Source organism: Phycodurus eques, chromosome 2 (genome assembly GCF_024500275.1).
Source record: "Phycodurus eques isolate BA_2022a chromosome 2, UOR_Pequ_1.1, whole genome shotgun sequence".
NCBI lineage: Eukaryota > Metazoa > Chordata > Actinopteri > Syngnathiformes > Syngnathidae > Phycodurus > Phycodurus eques.
The window spans coordinates 34,882,808-34,901,385 of NC_084526.1; the positions used below are offsets into that span (position 1 = coordinate 34,882,808).

At 40.7% G+C, this 18,578-nt stretch overlaps 1 protein-coding gene across 2 annotated transcripts in view; it reads right to left on the minus strand.

Moving 5' to 3' along the window:
• LOC133399173 (caprin-1-like) overlaps window positions 1-17,532 on the minus strand; it is a 51,019-nt gene extending 33,487 nt beyond the window's left edge. The window contains exons 1-6 of one of the 2 annotated variants that reach the window (XM_061670467.1): window positions 17,373-17,532; window positions 16,474-16,614; window positions 13,174-13,236; window positions 12,943-13,029; window positions 986-1,227; window positions 766-848 (exon numbers count right to left, since the gene is read on the minus strand). In XM_061670467.1, the coding sequence (XP_061526451.1) occupies window positions 766-848; window positions 986-1,227; window positions 12,943-13,029; window positions 13,174-13,236; window positions 16,474-16,614 (616 nt within the window). In that variant the 5' untranslated portion in view covers window positions 17,373-17,532. The remainder of the gene's footprint in view (window positions 1-765; window positions 849-985; window positions 1,228-12,942; window positions 13,030-13,173; window positions 13,237-16,473; window positions 16,615-17,372) is intronic. The other variant, XM_061670468.1, reaches the window with a different exon arrangement.
• Window positions 17,533-18,578: the final 1,046 nt, after the last annotated feature.

The following is an 18,578-nucleotide window of genomic DNA, read 5'->3' on the forward strand; positions in this document are numbered from 1 at the left end:
CCAATGAAGCCAAGATGGAACTTCAAAGCTGTTTAGACTGCACAGACTAGAGTGTCTTTGAAAATTCCGCTGGCAGCCTGGATGAATATACGGACACTGTCACATCCTATATCAGTTTCTGTGAAGAGGTTTGTGTACCAACAAAATCATTTCGGACATTCAACAACAACAAGCCGTGGTTCACTGCTAAACTTAAGCAGCTTCGCCAAGCTAAGGAAGATGCATATCAGAGCGGGGACAGGGCCCTGTATAATCGAGCTAGAAACCAGCTTACTAAAGAAATTAACATTGCAAAGAGGATCTATGCAGCAAAGTTGGAAAAACAGTTTAGCGCGAACGACTCAAAATCAGTCTGGCATGCATTCCAATCGCTGACTAATTACAAGCGACGATCCCCCCAAGCTGAGAACAATAGCACACTAGCCAACGACTTGAATACCTTCTATTGCAGATTTGAAAAGGACAGTTTCACTCCACACACCCACCCGGCCGCACCCGCGACCACAACCACACCTCTGACTTCTGCGTTAACCATCCATGAACAGGACGTGAGACGCATCTTCAAACAACAGAAGATTAACAAAGCGGCAGGATTTTCTTTCTAGAATTTAAATTCTAGAACAAACAGAACAAACATTTGCAGATATTCACAGTTTAATATGTGGTTTTCTGCAATTTTGGTTAAAATAGATTTAAGATATTTGTTAAACAATTTAATTATCCTGACAACTGAAACACAGTTCCAAGACCAATGAGAATGCTTACATGAAGTTCCTGCCACGACCTTGTCTCGGCCCTCAAGCAGTTCCCACAAGTGCAGTGAGGCCTCTTTGTATTGTTCATTCAACCTGGAAGTCAAAGGGTAAACCCGGTACACTCTTCATTTAATTTGTCAAATGATTTATCACCGTAAATCTACATATTCCTAACACATGAATACATTGTACGATTTACGAGGTACTAATACCGAGTAATTGCCACAAACCTGACGTCACAGTTCCGATCAGGTCCGACAAGTTTGTAGAACTCGTCGAGAGATGCAAGATCAGCATCCGTGAGCAAGGAGGTGCCAGAAGCACCAGGCCGCTTCAGATCCTGCCTGACATTGTCGTCTCCCAACTGGTCCAATAAAAAGTGCACCTCCAAAATCGCCTTCAGTCGCCGTTGCTCCATTTCCTCTCGCTGCAGCTGTTCGCGTCTTGCAGTTTTCTTCAACACCTTCTGAATCTAAACACACACTTCCAGTGTTTTAGCTCCCAGGGAATGGAAAGACAACCAACCATCATTTAAGGTTGTGTTCACAACTATGTTCCCGGTGGCCACTGCAGCCAAAATGGGACTTTCATAAGACAAAGCAGGGGGATGGGATGGTAAAAAAAATAAGTGGCCCAAAATTTGCCACGGCAATTACGGAGCAGATGAGAAACCTTGTCAGCTGTTGTAAAATGGGGTAACGTAACTAAACCTTACCCGGCAGTCTGTCTTAGCGTATCAGAACCTGGAGGCGGTCCGTAGTGGGGACAAGCAGCACACTTATTCCCTGGCATCTCACACTCGCCGCCTACAACTCTTCTAAAGCTAAGGCATGCATTTAATTTACCTACAATCCTCACCGTGGCAATGCTTAATGATGAATGCGTGTGAGAGCGAGAGCGAGAATGAGACTAAGCAAATAAGTCCCAGAGGTGTGTGTTTGCAGACACATGCATGTGAATTGACACTGTGTAGCATGCACAATGACAGTCAGATGTGTTCTGTAATTGTTGCACCAGCATCATGAGAGCTGAGGGCTCCACCCAAGAGGCAGGCCAGTCCCAGGGGCCCAACCGAGAGCGGTCCGGTGGACGGAATACCACACACACCTAGGGACCCAGGGTGGTCCACCAGCCCCACCGAGGCGCACCAAAAACCGGCAACCCGGAGGAGGCCACAGGGACCCAATGCTGTAGGACGGCAGGAAGAGGGGGTACCCAAATCCCACCGTCCCCCAGAGATCAGTGTATGTAGTGCAATGAAAACAAGGGGATGACTGTGTGTAATGCATTAAAAGACCTCGAGGGCAGGCAGGGCGGAGGACCAAAGCGTCAAGACCAGGAATTAGTACTGATGTACTGAATCCTGGTTTGACGCCCGCATCCCCTCAACCCACCAGCCCCCCAAGAAACCCTGAATATGTGTGTGCCCGAATGTGATTAAGCAAACAAGGTGTGCACTCAATGTGCTTCAATTGATTAAAAGCATTTAAAAACAAAGAAAGAAAAAAAAGTTTATAAACATTTAAAACAAAGAAGAAAAAAATAAATCAGCAAACAGTGCAAGAAAGATCATTTAAAAGTGGAAAATGCTGTAAAAAGCATGAGAAAGAATGAGTTTTTAACCTGTACTTAAAAACATTCACACTTGGGGATGACACCACTTCTGTTGGCAAACATCCATCAACCTTCTCTTTGGTGTTCCAGACTCTTCTGTCACATAACACACCTGACACCTTCTGTCGCCCGTTCTAACCTGTTTGGACTCGTTTCTTCACTTCCTGACCACACTCACCATTACACTGGACTGTTGACCCTAAGGATTTTAAGTCCTCCACTCTCACTATCTCTTCTCCCTGTAGCCTCACTCTTCCCCCTACACCTCTCTCATTCATGCACATATATTGTCTTACTTTGGCTAATCTTCATTACTCTCCTTTCCAGTGCATGCCTGCACCTTTCTAACAGTTCCTCCACCTGCTCCCTGCTTTCACTGCAGTTCACAATGTCATCAGCGAACATCATGAACCGCAGGGACTCTAGTCTAGCCTCATCTGTCAGCCTATCCATCACCACTGCAAACAGGAAGGGGTTTAGGCCTGATCCCTGATGCATTCCCACCTCCACCTTGAACTCCTCTGTCACACCTACAGCACATCTCACCACTGTTCTGCTGACCTCATACATGTCCTGTACTATTCTAACATACTTCTCTGCCACTCCAGACTTCCGCATGCAGTACCACAGTTCCTCTCTGGGTACTCTGTCGTAGGCTTTCTCGAGATCACCAAAGACACAATGTAGCTCCTTCTGACCTTCTCTGTACTTCTCCATCAAAACCCTAAGGGCAAATAAAGCATCTGTGGTACTCTTTCTAGGCATGAAACCATACTGTTGCTCGCAAATATTTGTGGCCCGAGTCTCCACTACTTTCCCATAACTTCATTGTGTGGCTCATCCACTTTATTCCTCTATAGTTCCCACAGCTCAGCACTTTTCCTCCATTCTTCAGGCAGCTTCTCACCCGCTAGAATTCAGTTGAACAGGCTGGTCGAAAACTCCACACCCACCTCTCCTAGATGCCTCCATACCGCCACACGTATGTCATCTGCCTTTCCATTTTTCATCCTCTTTAGTCCCTTTCTAACTTCCCCCTTACTAATCATTGCTACTTCCTGGTCCACCACACTTGCCTCATCGACTCTTCTTTCTCTCTCATTTTCCTCATTCATCAACTCCTCAAAGTATTCTTTCCATCTATCCAGCACGACACATTTCCATCTCTATCCTTAATTGCCCTAAACTGCTGCACATCCTTCCCATCTCTATCCCGCTGTCTGGCCAACCTGTATAGATCTTTTTCTCCTTCTTTAGTGTCCAACCTGCAATACATGTCATCAAATGCCTATTGTTTGACCTTTGCCACCTCTACCTTCGCACTACGTCGCATCTCCATGTATTCCTCTCTCTTCTCCTCAGTCCTCTCAGTGTCCCACTTCTTCTTAGCTAAACTCTTTCCTTGCATGATTTCCTGTACTTTGAGGTTCCACCACAAAGTCTCCTTCTCCAATTTCCTACCAGAAGATACACCAAGTACCCTTCTGCCTGTTTCTGTGATCACCTTGGCTGTAGTGGTCCAGTCTTCTGGAAGCTTCTTCTGTCTCACCTCTTCCCGAAAAGCCGAACAATACTCTTCCTTTCTCAGCTTCCACCTCATGGTTCTCTGTTCTGCCTTTGTCTTCTTAATCTTCCTCTTCACCACCAGAGCCTATTCCTAGCTGGGATAGGTTCCAGCGGCCCGCGACCCTAGTGAGGATAAGCGGTAAAGAAAATGGATGGATGGAAAATGGACTTTATACAAAAGCCTTTGTTTGCAATGACAGCTTCAAGACGCCTCATGTATGGAGAAACTCGTCACACGCATTGCTCTGGTGTGACGTTGGCCCATTCCTCCACTACAAGCAGTCTTCAAATCTTGAAGGTTCCGTGGGCTTCTTTTATGGACCATGAGTTTCAGTTCTTTCCATAGATTTTCCAATTGGATTCTTGTCAGGTGATTGGCTGGGCCATTCGAGCAGCTCTATTAATATTTTTCTTTGAAACCAATTTAGAGTTTCCTTGGCAGTATGTTTCGGATCGTTATCCTGATGAAATGTCCACCCTCATTTAATTTTCATCATGGCAGGAGATTTTTGTGAAGAATGTCTCAGGTACATTTGCCCATTCATCCATCCTTCAATAATTTGAAGTTTACAAGTACCATTTAATGAAAAGCAGCTCCACACCATCATGTTCCCACCTCCGAACTTCAATGTTGGTATGGTGTTTTTAGGTTGATGTGCAGTGCCATTTCTCCTCCAAACGTGGTGTGTATTATGGCATCCAAACAGTTCAATTTTGCTCTCATCCAACCAGACTATATTCCCCCAGTATTTAACTGGCTTGTCCAAATGTTGTTCATCAAATTTTAAACGAGCTGTGACATACTTTTTTTTTCCCAGCAATGGGGTCTTGCGTGGTGAGCGTGCACACAGGCCATGGCGGCGGAGTACATTACTCACCGTTTTCCTTGTGAGTACCTGCTAATTCCAGGTCTTTTTGAAACTCTCCACAGAGAGAGTTTCAGGGGCACCTGATCGAGGCAAATTTATGGTATGATTGGTTTTCTGCTTTCGTATTATGGCCCCAACTGTGGATGGACTGGGATGTTCAGAAGCTTGGATATGCGCCTGTAACCAATGCCACGTTTTGCAACAATTAGTTGTTGTAGTTGTTGATGGTCTTGAGACAGCACTTTGCTCTTACCAATCATGAAATGTGTGTTGACTCACACCTTGACAATGAGACCTTTTTGTAGGCCGTCAATTAGGACTGAACCAGCTGATATTCATTTGCACGGACAAGGGACTGGATTGCTGTTTGATTTTTGATAGATTTTAGGTGTCGTCTTGGCTTTCCATGCCTTTTTGGACCTCACTTTCTTCATGTGTTCAATACTTTTTCCCTGTGTCATTTCACATTTTTACACACAACTTAATTTCTGAGCGCATTGGTTCTACTTTATGTATGGATTACTTGGGTTGTTCCCAACATCTAGTGAAATTTTCAGGTCAATAGCACCTTTGGGAGTATATTTAGTGAGAAAAATGGTGACCTCTTAAATAATTATTTCAGCCGCTGTATACAGGCTGAAGAGGAGGAGTCCAAGAACTGACCCTTGAGGGACTGCATAGGTCATTGCCATTGGATGAGATTGGACACTTCCAATGAAATGAACCTGAACCATTTAAGGAGTGTTCCATTTATTCCAACCCACGTTTCCAACCTGTTTAGCAGTATATTATGATCTACCGTGTCAAAAGTGGCACTGAGATCCAAACAAGACCAGAATTGACACCTTTCCAAAGTCAGTATTCAACCTTATATCGTTCAGCACTTTGATAAGAGTGCCTGCCTGATTCTGCCCTGTGATGAGTTCGGAAAACTGATTGAAATTTGTCGAAAAGTCCATTTGAGTTCAAGAAATTGCCGAGTTGATTAAAAATCTCTCTCTCGACAATGTTGGCTATGAAGGGGAGATTTGAGATGGGTGTATAGCTTGCTAACATGGAAGCATCCAGCGGTCTATTTTTCTTTTTAGAAGAGGCTTAATGGTAGCTACTTTAAGAGCTTTAGGAATCTCACCTGACTGAAGTGAGCAATTGATTATTTGTTATAAATCAGCTACCACAGAATTTGCAATGGTTTTGGAAAAGTCAGATGGTATTGAGTTGGGGTGTGCATTGCCTAGTATCTGGCGATTAGATTTGAATCCCGATTCATAGGTCATGATTCGATGAATCACGATTCTTAACTTTAAATCAATTAGTGATTTTTTAAAATCTAAGACTTTGGAAACAACTACTAAGTAGTACAACAGAAATGTGTATGAAATACATTTTATTTGCCTGAAACATCAGAACAGTGAGCACTCAAGTAATTGTACCAACTGTAACAAACAAGTTTCAGTCTATAGTTTATGCTTAAACAGCATATAAAAAACAACGGTAACATTCTTCTGTTTTAAGACAAAGTGCCATCCATTTTCAATCCTGCTGAAATGCATATTCAGGATGCTGCATAAAATTTGTAATAAAAAACAATATCCTGTGTGAAAACAATACTCAACAAAATAGTCACAAAACGTAAACACTCTTTGCTCTTAAAAAATGGCTTCAACGGCTCCAACAACAGGGGGAAAATATGCCTACCAAAACATTGAATTCAATATGGCATTTTAGAATACAAAAGCTGTGCAACGTGATTTTGTTATACTGAACATTCGAGCAACTTAAGTGGCATATGTCTAGAACAAGAACTAATCACTTGTTTGGGTGTTTAAAGATGGAATGTTAGTGCGCTTAAGATTATTTTGAAGAAACAAGCCTGTCAACATGCCCAGCTTTCAGCACACTTTGTGCAGTTAAGAGTCCCCTCCAAAAGTATTGGAAATGAAAATTTAAATTCCTTTGTTTTTGTTGTATACTGAAGACATTTGGGTTTCAGAGCAAAATATGAATATGAGACAAAAGTTCAGAATTCCAGCTTTTATTTCATGTATTTACATCTAGAGGTGTTACACAACTCAGGACAGAGCACGTTTTGTTTGAATCCACTTGTTTTTCAAGTAAGCAAAAATATTGGAAGGTGACTGATGGGTGTTTCTATTTGCTCAGGTGTTGCCTTTAAGATTGATTGCTTGAAATAGATGGTGCTTGTTTTTGGCTTTGGGTTTCACCTGTTAAAACTGCATTTGCTGTTCAGAAACAAAGACCAGAGAGCCGTCTTTGGGAGAAAATCAAACCATTTTGAAGCTGAGAGAAGAGCGAAAATTGATCAGCGCTATTGCAAAAACATTGGGCATAGCCAATACAAAAATTTGGAATGTCCTGAAAAACAAAAGAAACTACTGGTGTACTATGCAACAGACATCGAACAGGTCAGCCAAGGGTATCAAGAGCAGTTGATGACAGAAACATTGTGAGAGCTGTGAAGAAACACCCAAAGGCAATGATGTCAATGACATCACTGCCAAGCTCCACAGGGCAAGAGTGAAGGTATCACAAGCCAAACTAATCGGGAGAAGCTTAATCATCACAAGACAATGACCCAAAACACACTGCCAAGGAGGACTTCAGGGGTAAAAAGTGGAAGGTCGTAGACTGGCCAAGTCAATCACCGGACCTTAACCCAATAGAGCATGCATTTTACCTCCTAGTTAGTTTAAAAAAACGAAACCCGATCACCAACATGTGAAACGTGATCTCTGCCATGTGAAACCTTTACTTTTTGATCTACAGCCGACTTCAATGTAAAAAAAAAAAGCCATTGAGGCCAACTACCGCGAAATTCTAATGCTTCTCTGGTGGGCTGCAAGGATTTGGTGTGGTGTGTGCCATTTAATGGAGTTAAGGTGCAGCACAAAAGATGCTGTATTGAATATTGTGGCAAAAAAATGCATGTATAAATATCGATTAGGACGCATTTTGAATTGATACGAGAACTGTGGAATGTAAGATGGCGCTATAACGCCGAATCGATATTTTTTAACACCCCTTGTATTGATTCAAGACAGCTTGTTGATGGTTTCAGCTGCTGGACCGTGTTTTTTGGTCAACTATCAAATTCTGACCTGGTGGTAGTTTTTCCTGGGTGGCATCATTTTATCATTGTGCTGTTATAAAACCTGCTGGATTGTATTTTTTTTCCTACTAAAATAAGCAAATCCATTGCATTTATCTGCTACAATTAGTTCTGGAGTGATCTGATTAGGGGGGGTTGTGAGCTTGTCAGCCACAACATACAGAGTGCAGAGAGTATAGTTGAGGTTCTTACTGATGATTTCGGAAAACTGTTGCTGTCTAGCCCTGACTAACTCTTGGTTAAAATTACAAAAACTGTCTTTAGAGGTCATAGTCAATTTGGAGGTCAGTTTTTCTCCACTTAATTTCTGCTTTCCTACACTTTGATTTAGGGTCTTTACCATCATAATGCTTCCTCCATGTTTGTCTAGGTCACCTCAAGATTGTCTTCAGTTTTAATCAAAGCGACAGCATTCATGACATTTGAGACTTTCCAGGTGACTTTATCCAAATGTTCAACAGTGTCAGAATTCAAAGTTTGTGGCACAGCTATAGTCTCCATAAACTTAATGGTGGTACTGTCATTTGTGTACCTTTTCTTAATAGAGGTTGTCTGAAGTTTTGGGAGGATCTATAATTCAAAGAACACAAAAATGGTCAGAAATAGCTATATCTTTAATGTCAACTGACAGAATTACAACATCCCTAGAAAAGACCACATCTAAGATGTGACCTATATTGTTGAGAGAGGTCAAATGTGTCCAGTATAGCAGAGGGTTCTTTAGAATTTTTTTCCATGTTATTGTCAACATGAATGTTAAAGTCTCCTGTTATGACAAAATAGTTGTAGTCAGTACAAATAATTGAAAGCAGCTCTGAAAAATCAGTCAGAATTTTTCCATTGGATCTTGGAGGTCTATAAATTATTAAACCAATAACCTTTGGATCAGCATTTACTACAAAACAGAGCTTGAAAAGAGCAAAAATCGCCCCGTGTAATTTCTTTACATTGAAATAATGATTTTAAAAAGCAGCAATACCCATTTTTTTCCCTATTCGACACATAATTAAAATTTGATGGTGTTGCCTCATTTCGAATGGTGTTGCAGCTACTTTCTGTGAACCATGTTTCATTTAGTACTAAAAAGTCTAGACCATAGGTTGTAATGATGTCATTGATCAACACTGATTACGCAGTGACCTGATATTGAATAGAGCGAGTCTCACGTAGATAACTGGAAACAGTGGTTTTTCAGTTCACATTTTATCCTCACTGACCTTGTAAGTTAGACTTTCTTTGTGTCATATTTCTTTGACCAACTTTCTGTCCCTTATAATTACAGGTATGAAAAATGCCTGCTCTCCATAGGGGTATGACTTATTCTGGAGAAGATTGTTGTTTTTCTCTGATTTGCAGCCGCAACCCCGCACATATCACTCAGATTTGGAGATAAGATTCTTCACGGGTGGAGGAGGGGCCCTTCGCATATTAATGGATGTTGGTTTCAAGCGAAGAGGGGTGAGAGGAAGATCTTGGCGTGATGTGCACTGGATTCCAACATTGACAAGGGCCTTCACATCTAATCGAGCATTTATGCTAGATGATAGTGAGAGTTGCGTTGGGCTTTGCTCCAATGGGGCAATTCCAAGTGCTGCCTCACTCATTCTTCATTCGTTCCTCCGATTATTTGGGTGACGTTGGTGACTCCATCTGTGCCTCGTGTCGTCTTATATCGTTCTTTCGATTGTTTAGGTACAACTGGAGAATATTTTCCTTTCGTACCTCTGAATAACATACACAATAATGTTGGCAGCCAATAACTTAACCCTTTGTTTATTGAGACGGAAACAGTCTGCTTTGTAAATGTCTGTGCTTAAAAAAAAATGCAGAAATTGTCAATGAAGCTCACAGATAGCACAATACATACTTTCTTGAGCCACTTATTTAATTGCCTGAGCCTGCTGAAACATTCATCCAGATTGCACCAGTGGGAGAGGTCCACTAATGAATACTTCAGCATCCACTTTTGTTCAATCAATGAAATCTCCTTTCAGTACCTCTAATTGCTGCTTAGCAACATCCAGGGACCATGTGTGTATAATGACAGCGTTCACAGTTAAGTGCTCATTAATGAGCTCCATGATTTTTCATTTATTTATTTAAGAGATAGACACTATATCTTTGGTAAAACACTCTACTCTCCTTTGATGTTCTTCTCGCTGCAAAAACATTTCACATCCTTGACAGCTCCATCACCAACTATTAACATTTGGGGTGCCATTTCTTTCTTGTATGATTTAGTTTCATACTTTTCAGTGATGGTAGGGGATGAGCATTCTTTTCCAGGGTCTTGTAAAAGTGGCTCAACTCTATTTGTTAGTTTGATGTCTGATGTTTTGCATTGACTTCAGTCCTCTTTATTTGCCCTTCGCTGTAACAACCGTCCAGGCCCGCTCTCTCTGGGATGAAGAAGCACTCAACGGAGGCCAGCCGGATTCCTCGGTAATCTGCTGGTGTTCTTTCCTCCCTTTTGGATGCTGTTCCATATCTTTAGGCTTTGCTTGCAGTAAATTTAAGGGAGAACTGCTGGATGATCCATTACTTTTCCCAGTCCACATACGTCGTCTTGGTGGAGCTAACTGGATGTCTGTTAGCATGCTTTTGCTCACCATTTTGAGACATCGGTAGAGTGGATTTATTCCCCGACTGTCCATTTACCTCTACATACACTTCAAGGCGGTTACTTTGTTTCCAGGACCACCATCGTCTGTGGCAGTTTGTGATAGTCTTCAGTGGAAAAGGGAGGCATCTTGTTGCTGCTCTTGTTGCTAATAGTATTATTTTGCTAATTAGCAGGTGAGGCTCATGTAATATGAGGGGATATCAAAAAATATTAGAATATATAATACAGATAGTTTAGCAATTAGCATGGCTTTGACGTCGTCTTCACCTACCCACTCATCGTCCTCCCTTCGTGACACTTGTAAAAAGCATGGTAAGAAGTGTAGCTTATTCGCTACCATGGAGGCGATGATAAGTGACTTGCAATGCGTTGACACCGGGCGCAGAGAGAACATTCGCCTCCGTGGCTTGGCAGCTAGTGGGTGTAATAAAATAGCGTGTAGCCGGTACTATCGGATGCTGTATTTTGTTTTTGCCAATTTCTGGAACAATCAGTGTTACGGCCAGAACGAATCAACATTCAGTAATTTACATTAAAAAATTTTAAAGAAATTAAAAACGACATTCCGTAACATTTGACAGCTCTGAAAAGATGTGGGGGACAAGGTTATTATAATAAAACAAAAACTAATGAAATAACAAACTATAATTAAAAAAACATTTTAGTTAATGAAATAAAATATATATATTTTTTTAAGATAACTGACTACATGTTACGTTAATAAAACCAACTAAAAAGAAAAACATTTCCTTTGTTTTTTTCTTTGTCAAATTTAATATGTGAGCTTTCTGGGTTGATTTATTTCGGTACGGTCATATGGAACAAGGAAGGTCAAACAGCCGCTTGGGAACTGTAGTTATTTTACTGTGTGTCGCCGAGAAACATCATCAGCCAGCAACAAATAAAAAGGCAATGCCCGACGTCGCTTTTAGGCGCTTGCCGCTGGCCAGTTGACAGAATAGCTCCCCTTCGTGTGTCACTTAACTCAGCCTGAAACGCGACGCTAGGTAATAAACAAGTACGTGCTCTCCTTTTTTGGTTCATATATGAACAAACAGTACAACCGGGCATATGTTTCAGCTAAATAAACCACAAGCATTTTTCATCAATCTATCTAATAATGCTATTTAGGAAGGGAAGGAAATCATGCAAATAGGTACTTGAATTAGGTTTTTTTCACAATATTGAACAGAAGGCTATTTAAGTTAAAAATATAAAAACATTTTTAAAAAGGCCAAACTACAGCATGAATGGTTTTATGGACATTGGGATGCATTTACTCAAACCTTAGAAGCAGGATTATGCACTGCGCTTATTGCACTTCAAATTTTGTGGACTGTTATACAGTATCTTTATTTGATTGGTGGATGGTTGTTCATCTCTTAGTATTTTTGTTGATTTATTTATTTTTAAATCACACTTGGCAAGGTTGATTGGAGACTAAGTTGCCCGTCGGTGTGAATGTGAGTGCGAATGGTTGTTTGTTTCTATGTGCCCTGCGATTGGCTGGCGACCAGTTCAGGGTGCAACCCGCCTCCCGCGTAAAGATAGGTGGGATAGGCTCCAGCAGCCCGCGACCCTAGTGAGGATAAGCGGTAAAGAAAATGGATGGATCACACTTGACAAATACCCTGTATAAAAAAAAAACTAAAACTAGAACAGAAACTAATAAAAACAAACTAAGCATTTTTGAGAAAATAAAATCTGATAAAAACTAACAAACGTGCTCCAAAATAATTAAAACAGAATTAAAAAATAAAATTTAAAAAAAGTCAAATTAAAAGCTAAAAACAAAAAAATAAGCATCCAAAACTTGTAACCCTGGTAGAGGGTCAGATCTGGCCCTCAGGCCATGCGTTTTAACACTAATAATTTAAACTATCTACAAAAACTGTTGCTTTGATCTAAAAAACGTTTTCATCTAGCACTAGAGTTTAGTTAAGTTTGGCACAGAGTTAATATTTTTGTGTTGCATTTCTACTGTCAAAGATTTATTGCCCCACCAATTCGGCAGAGCTTGACAAACAGTACTTGACAGAGAATGAAGAGCAATGGGATGGGAAGAACATAAAATGTTGTTGTTTTTTCACAAACGAAACTTGTGATGAATATAATTCTTGTAGCAAGATGGGACTCCTTGTATGGGAGTTTACAGTGGCACATTTCTTCTCTTTATGTTAATGTGCTGGTATGATGGTAAAGAGATCATGACATTGCTTTCACCATGCAACCTACACACAAGCCAGCCAGATCCTGCTTTACTAACAGGAGCTGGTGAGCTGAGCTGACTGATAGAAACCTGGCATTATAAAGACATTATCTCCTGAAAACTTTGACATTTAATACAAAGCAAATTTGGAAGAAAAGCATTTTATTTAGACTTACCTCTTGGCCAAGCGTCAGGAAGCTCTTCTGCAGCTCTCGAGCAAACTCAATATTGTTGTGAATTTCCTCGTACTTTGACAAGGCCTCCTTCAGGTACATAAAGGAAAATTGAATTGTACTTGGGTAAATAAAACAGGCTGCAGTAGATCAACTATAGCACTAGAACTACGCCAACATTGGATTAACATCAAATAAAATTGTGAACAATTTAACCAGACCACTTGTGCATACCAGCTGATCCTGGTTCAGTCTTTCACCTTTGCTCTTCTTTGTTCGATAGTCATCCAATTTGGACTAAAAGAAGGGGTTGGGTGTTAAAATATTAGTTGTAAGTGGACTAAAATGTACAATTACATATAGTTAACCAAATTAACACCATCTGATGAATCACACAAAGACACTTCATTGCAAAAATGGGTTCAATCAGGAAGGTAGCTATAGTGAGAAAGATTCACTATGTTCACTACAAAGCCGGTCGCAGAAACATTTCTAGCATACATATACAGTGGGGGGGGGGGGGGTTGAGTATTTGGACAGCCACCGATTGTGTTGAAGTTGTCCCACATGAAAAGACATGCGAGGTCTGTAATTTCCATCACAAGAAAACTAACTGAAAGACACTGGGGAAAGGAAATCCAGGGAATCACATTGTTTGATTTTTAAACAATTTCTTTCTATATTATTGTGGAAAATATTCAGACAATTCAAAAGTTTAACACAATATTTTGTAATGAAACCTTTGTTTACAATTACTGAGGTGAAACGTTTCCAGTAGTTCTTGACCAGGTTTGCACACACTGTAGCAGGTATTTTGGCGCACTTTTCCATGCAGATATTCTTCCGATCTGTCATGTTTTGGGGGTCTGGAGACTGGCTAGGCCACTCTAAGACCTTGAAATGCCTCTTACAGGGCCACTCCTTAGTTCAGACATGCAAACACAAAGGGCATGGAAAAGGTGACCCAAAAAAAACCAACATTGTAGAGTAGGTCTGGGGGGATGCCCCGGGTCTCCGCAGAGAATCTTTTTGATTTTAACATAAATTAAGCAATCTGGAAGACTGAATAGTACAATAAGGCAAAATAAACTTTCTTCAGGAAGAAAAACATTTATTTACACCGTTCAAGTATATGTTGATGTACAAATTTAAGATTAAAATTAAATTTTCCTAATTTCTTTGCTTTTTTTGTTTTGGCCTCCAACTTGAGCCAGGCCCATCTCCACCGGCACCTGATGCCTGCTTCAAGCTGTGCCACATGAATAGCATCCTCCTCTTTAAGCACTCTCATTCTGGAAAATAATTGACTAAAATCATTGTTTGTTTCACTTCATTTTTCACTATTAACAACTTCAAAATCTAATCCCAAATGCATCCTCCAGGAAAATATTAAGTACAATATTTTTCTGTTTTATTGGCCATTTCTGATTTTAAATTAGTTCATTCTGTGTTGTGACATAATCCCTAACATCGCTCCTTCGCTTAACACATTTAACATGCACATCCGTAAAATAATTAGATAATTGTAGGCACATTTCCTAATTAATACAAGTTGTACTAGTGGAGCAACTCTTATGTTATGTGTGCTTGGCGGTTCCGCGGGACCACAACCAGGGCCATGACCCGCAGCAGCTCAATGCGAAAATACAAAGGACCAGTGCAAGAAACTGGCTGATCTGATGAGCAAAAATGTTGCTTAAACGTAAGAGTAGCAATAGAGGACGTCCGCTCCAGTGGTAGGTAGAGTAGCCAAATATGGTACTCAAGTAAAAGTACTGTTACTTAACAATAATGTGACTCTAGTAAAAGTAAAAAGTAGTCCAATAAATTACTTCAGAGTAAAAAGTACACAGTGAAATATTTACTCAAGTACTGAGTAGATGAGTAACTTCAGATTTATTTAACCGCAGCATGAACATCAATGAAAAAAATTACAAAATAAAATGTGAATGTGCACATTCTGATGTTGCTGTGTGTGTGTGTGTGTGTGTGTGTGTGTGTGTGTGTGTGTGTGTGTGTGTGTACGCAGTCAAAACTACAAAGAAATATCTGCAATTTACTGCACGGTGTTATACGTGAGCTAAAATATCCACATTTGGGTAGACAGCGCCAGACAAATACTACAATACATGAAAGCTGTTGTTTTTGTTCATCTAAAATGTAAACATGAGTAGCGTGCCGTTGCCTTCATGGTAACGACGACCTTCCCTACATGGACGCCACATAGGCACAACGATCAGCGGGGCTGACTTATTTAGTGTTAATACCTATGCCCAAGAAGCCCAATAGAAGACGGCATGTGAGGTCATGCGACTTTCTTGAGTTGTTTGATTGGTGAACTAGACTTAAACGTCACTCACGTATAAATTGGATTGGCGCAAACAGCTCCCAATGCGGAAGTCAAAGTCGTAGTCTCGCGCACGAAATAGTTGATAAGCAATAATTGATCAATAAAAGTAGCGAGCGACATTTATATCATTGTAACGGAGTAAAAGTGCCGTTAATTCTTAACAGCAGAAGTGGCAGAAGTGTTTTTTCTGGTCTCGTCAACTCCTGGGACTTATCCAAAGCAGGTCCCGCGCGAACAGGCGTAACCTCAGGCCAATGCACTAGCATATTAGTCCACCGCGGATCTGTGTGCGGATGGTGGATGTGTGGAAGGAAATCTAGCTGCCAGCATTCAAGGAGTATAAAGCAGCCTATGACGACAGCAACGACGGCGAGAGGTGGCCCTTATTATTCAAGTTTTGAAGAACAATAGAACAATTTTATATACTTAGCGATTTTCTTTATTCATTCAAATTTGGCAGACTTGTTAACTTTACTCTTCTGTGGCGTGTCGAATTTACATGACACTTTTTGGGCCTGTTTAGTGCCACTCTAAAGATGAATTAACAGGTCTGAGAGAGCCAGAATTCTTGCTGTTTGGTAGGTGTCAAAATATTTATTTTCCGCAAGAATATATACAAATAAAAATCCCAATGTAATTTCCTGGATTTTTTTTTCCACATTCTGTCTCTCACAGTTGAAGTGTGCCTATGATGAAAATTGCAGGCTGGTCATTTTTTTTTTTTTATAAATGGGACAACTTGTACAATTGGTGGCTGTCCAAATATTTTCCCGCCCACTGTACTTGATAATCAATAAGTGGTGATAATGATAGTAATAGATCCAAAGTCAATCACAGGGAGGGTTTTAATCCATTTTCCCACTGTGAAAATGAAAAAAAAAATGGTAAGCTAAGAAACCCAAGGCACTTTCTCTCCATACTCTTTAGTTAGGTTATTTAACCACAAGGAAGAATTAGAAACAGCTCTCAGCAGTTCTACATCACTGCAAACAATTTTCATTAGTCTTCAACACGTCATTCAATTAAAACCTCACTGACAGCGTTCATTAAAACTGAGAAATAGTACAGACTTTTTTTTTTTAAACAAAGCTCACATTGGACAGCATTAGATTGCTTAAGCATTGACGTGGGTGTTGTAGACATGATGACGATCATAATGAAGATGATGGTGCTGTTGTTGATACCTTTTTTTTCTCCATGTTGCGAAGCTTCTTGTCGACTACACCAATAACCTGCTTCATGGCCTCTGACTGACTTTGACTTCCGTTTCCAACGTCTGGAATGGCAGACGGGACAGCATTGTTGCCAACCATCGCTGAAGGCATCTAAATTGAGTTCAGAGAAATTGAGGGAGAGAGCAGTGGGTTACTTGTAACTATATAATCAATTTTGCTGGTTAACTCTTCAGTATATGTGAACGTGACACTGATATCCAATTATCACTTGCAGTTAGAACGTAAGAAACCTATTGTGTGTGTCGGGGGGGGGGGGGGGGTTACCCATAATGGAACATATTTCACTGGTCCAAGGTTAAAGCTGTCGTGTGCTTTAAAATAGCATGTTTAAGAAAGAAGACGACGAGAGGGGCTAACAACTGTATATCGAATATCGTCTTTTTGATATGTATAAAAGTAAAAATAGCAAGGCGACATCGGTTACTTTTAAGAGGCTAAAATGTTACGTAACCAACGCTAATAGAACAAACTAAACGTATTGCACTAACTCTTAGTTCGTGTGTTGCTTCAGACGGAGTGAAACGAAACCCGCCCCGCTCACGTTTGACTGTATATTGCATTATTTAATGAGAGCTCAACATTGGTCTGTCTCCATGTCCCATTGTTAGCTTGCAAGCTAACCCCTCAATAATACGTCTATTCACCTGGCTCCACTGTCATTTGCTGATACAATAAACAATTATATCTCTATATTTCGAAATGGGGTTTTCAATGACCATAAGTAAAGATAAAGATAGACGATGAGTGGAGGCTGGGACAGCTCCTCGTGTGCAGTCGTCTCGACCGAACGGGACAAAAGCGGATTCGGTACTTACTGACATTCCGTGATTGTTATAGAAATGTCATACCTTTATACTCTTTGTCTTCAAAGAGATTTACGACGACGGATTAACAACAATTGTGCGGGTGAACTCGGTGGTTTTCTCTTTCTGTGGTATTTTGCCAGAAAAGATGCGCGGGGTAACACACAAAACTAGTGAGGAAAGAACCGCTGCAGCTGCTGCTCTATAATGCGAGGCAAGGCTACGAAGACCCCTCTTTGGGGCCCTCTACGTTGCCTGATTGGAAACGAAATTCATCACCATACGAAACATAAACATCGTATTACACTACATGGAGGAACTGCAGTTAATTTACACAATATTCCACACGATAAAGTACTTAGTGGGACACTGAATATAATCAAGGCTTAATCAAGGGAACAAAATAAACCAGTATTATATGTATTTACTAAACTGTACTGTAAAAGTGTAATCTGATTGATTTTTGGGGGGTAAAAAACTGCAACAGCAATATGCAAAAACAACAATAAAGTCGCTTTGATATATAAAATAACTACATAAAAACAAGAGCATTTAAGACTGAAATAAAATGTCAAGCACATACTCATATAATTATGTAACTGAAGTATCTGAAACAAGGTGACAAAAATGGTTTAAAATAAGTGTATTTGAAATGCCGAGGGTTGCGTTAGGAAGGGCATCCGTCTTAAAACTTCGCCAAACAAATATGAGCGTTCATCCAAAGAATTCCATTCCGGATCGGTCATGGCCCGGGTTAACAACGTCCGCCATCGGCGTCGTCAACCTGCAGGGCGCCGGTGAAAATTCAACTTCTGTGGGTCATCGAATCAGTCCTGTGTTCTTCCATCACAGTCTGGTTCGGTGCTGCTACAAAAAAGGACAAACTCCGACTGCAACGGACAATCAAAACTGCTGAAAGGATTGTCGGTACCCCCCTACCCACCCTTGAAGACTTGCACGCTGCCAGAACTAAGACAAGAGCGTGCAAAATCCTCTCTGACCCTCCGCATCCCGGTCACCAGCTCTTCCAGCGCCTTCCCTCAGGTAGGCGCTACCGATCAATGCAAACTAGAACGAACAGACATTCCAACAGCTTCTTCCCTCTTGCAATCAACTTCTTAAACACCTAACCTACAATTCCATTGCAACATGCTGACAATTTTTTTTGTCTTGTGTTTGTTGTCACATTTCTGTGGGGCCAATTATACATTACTCGTGCACTCACTGTAGTTGTCTCGCCACGCTGCACTA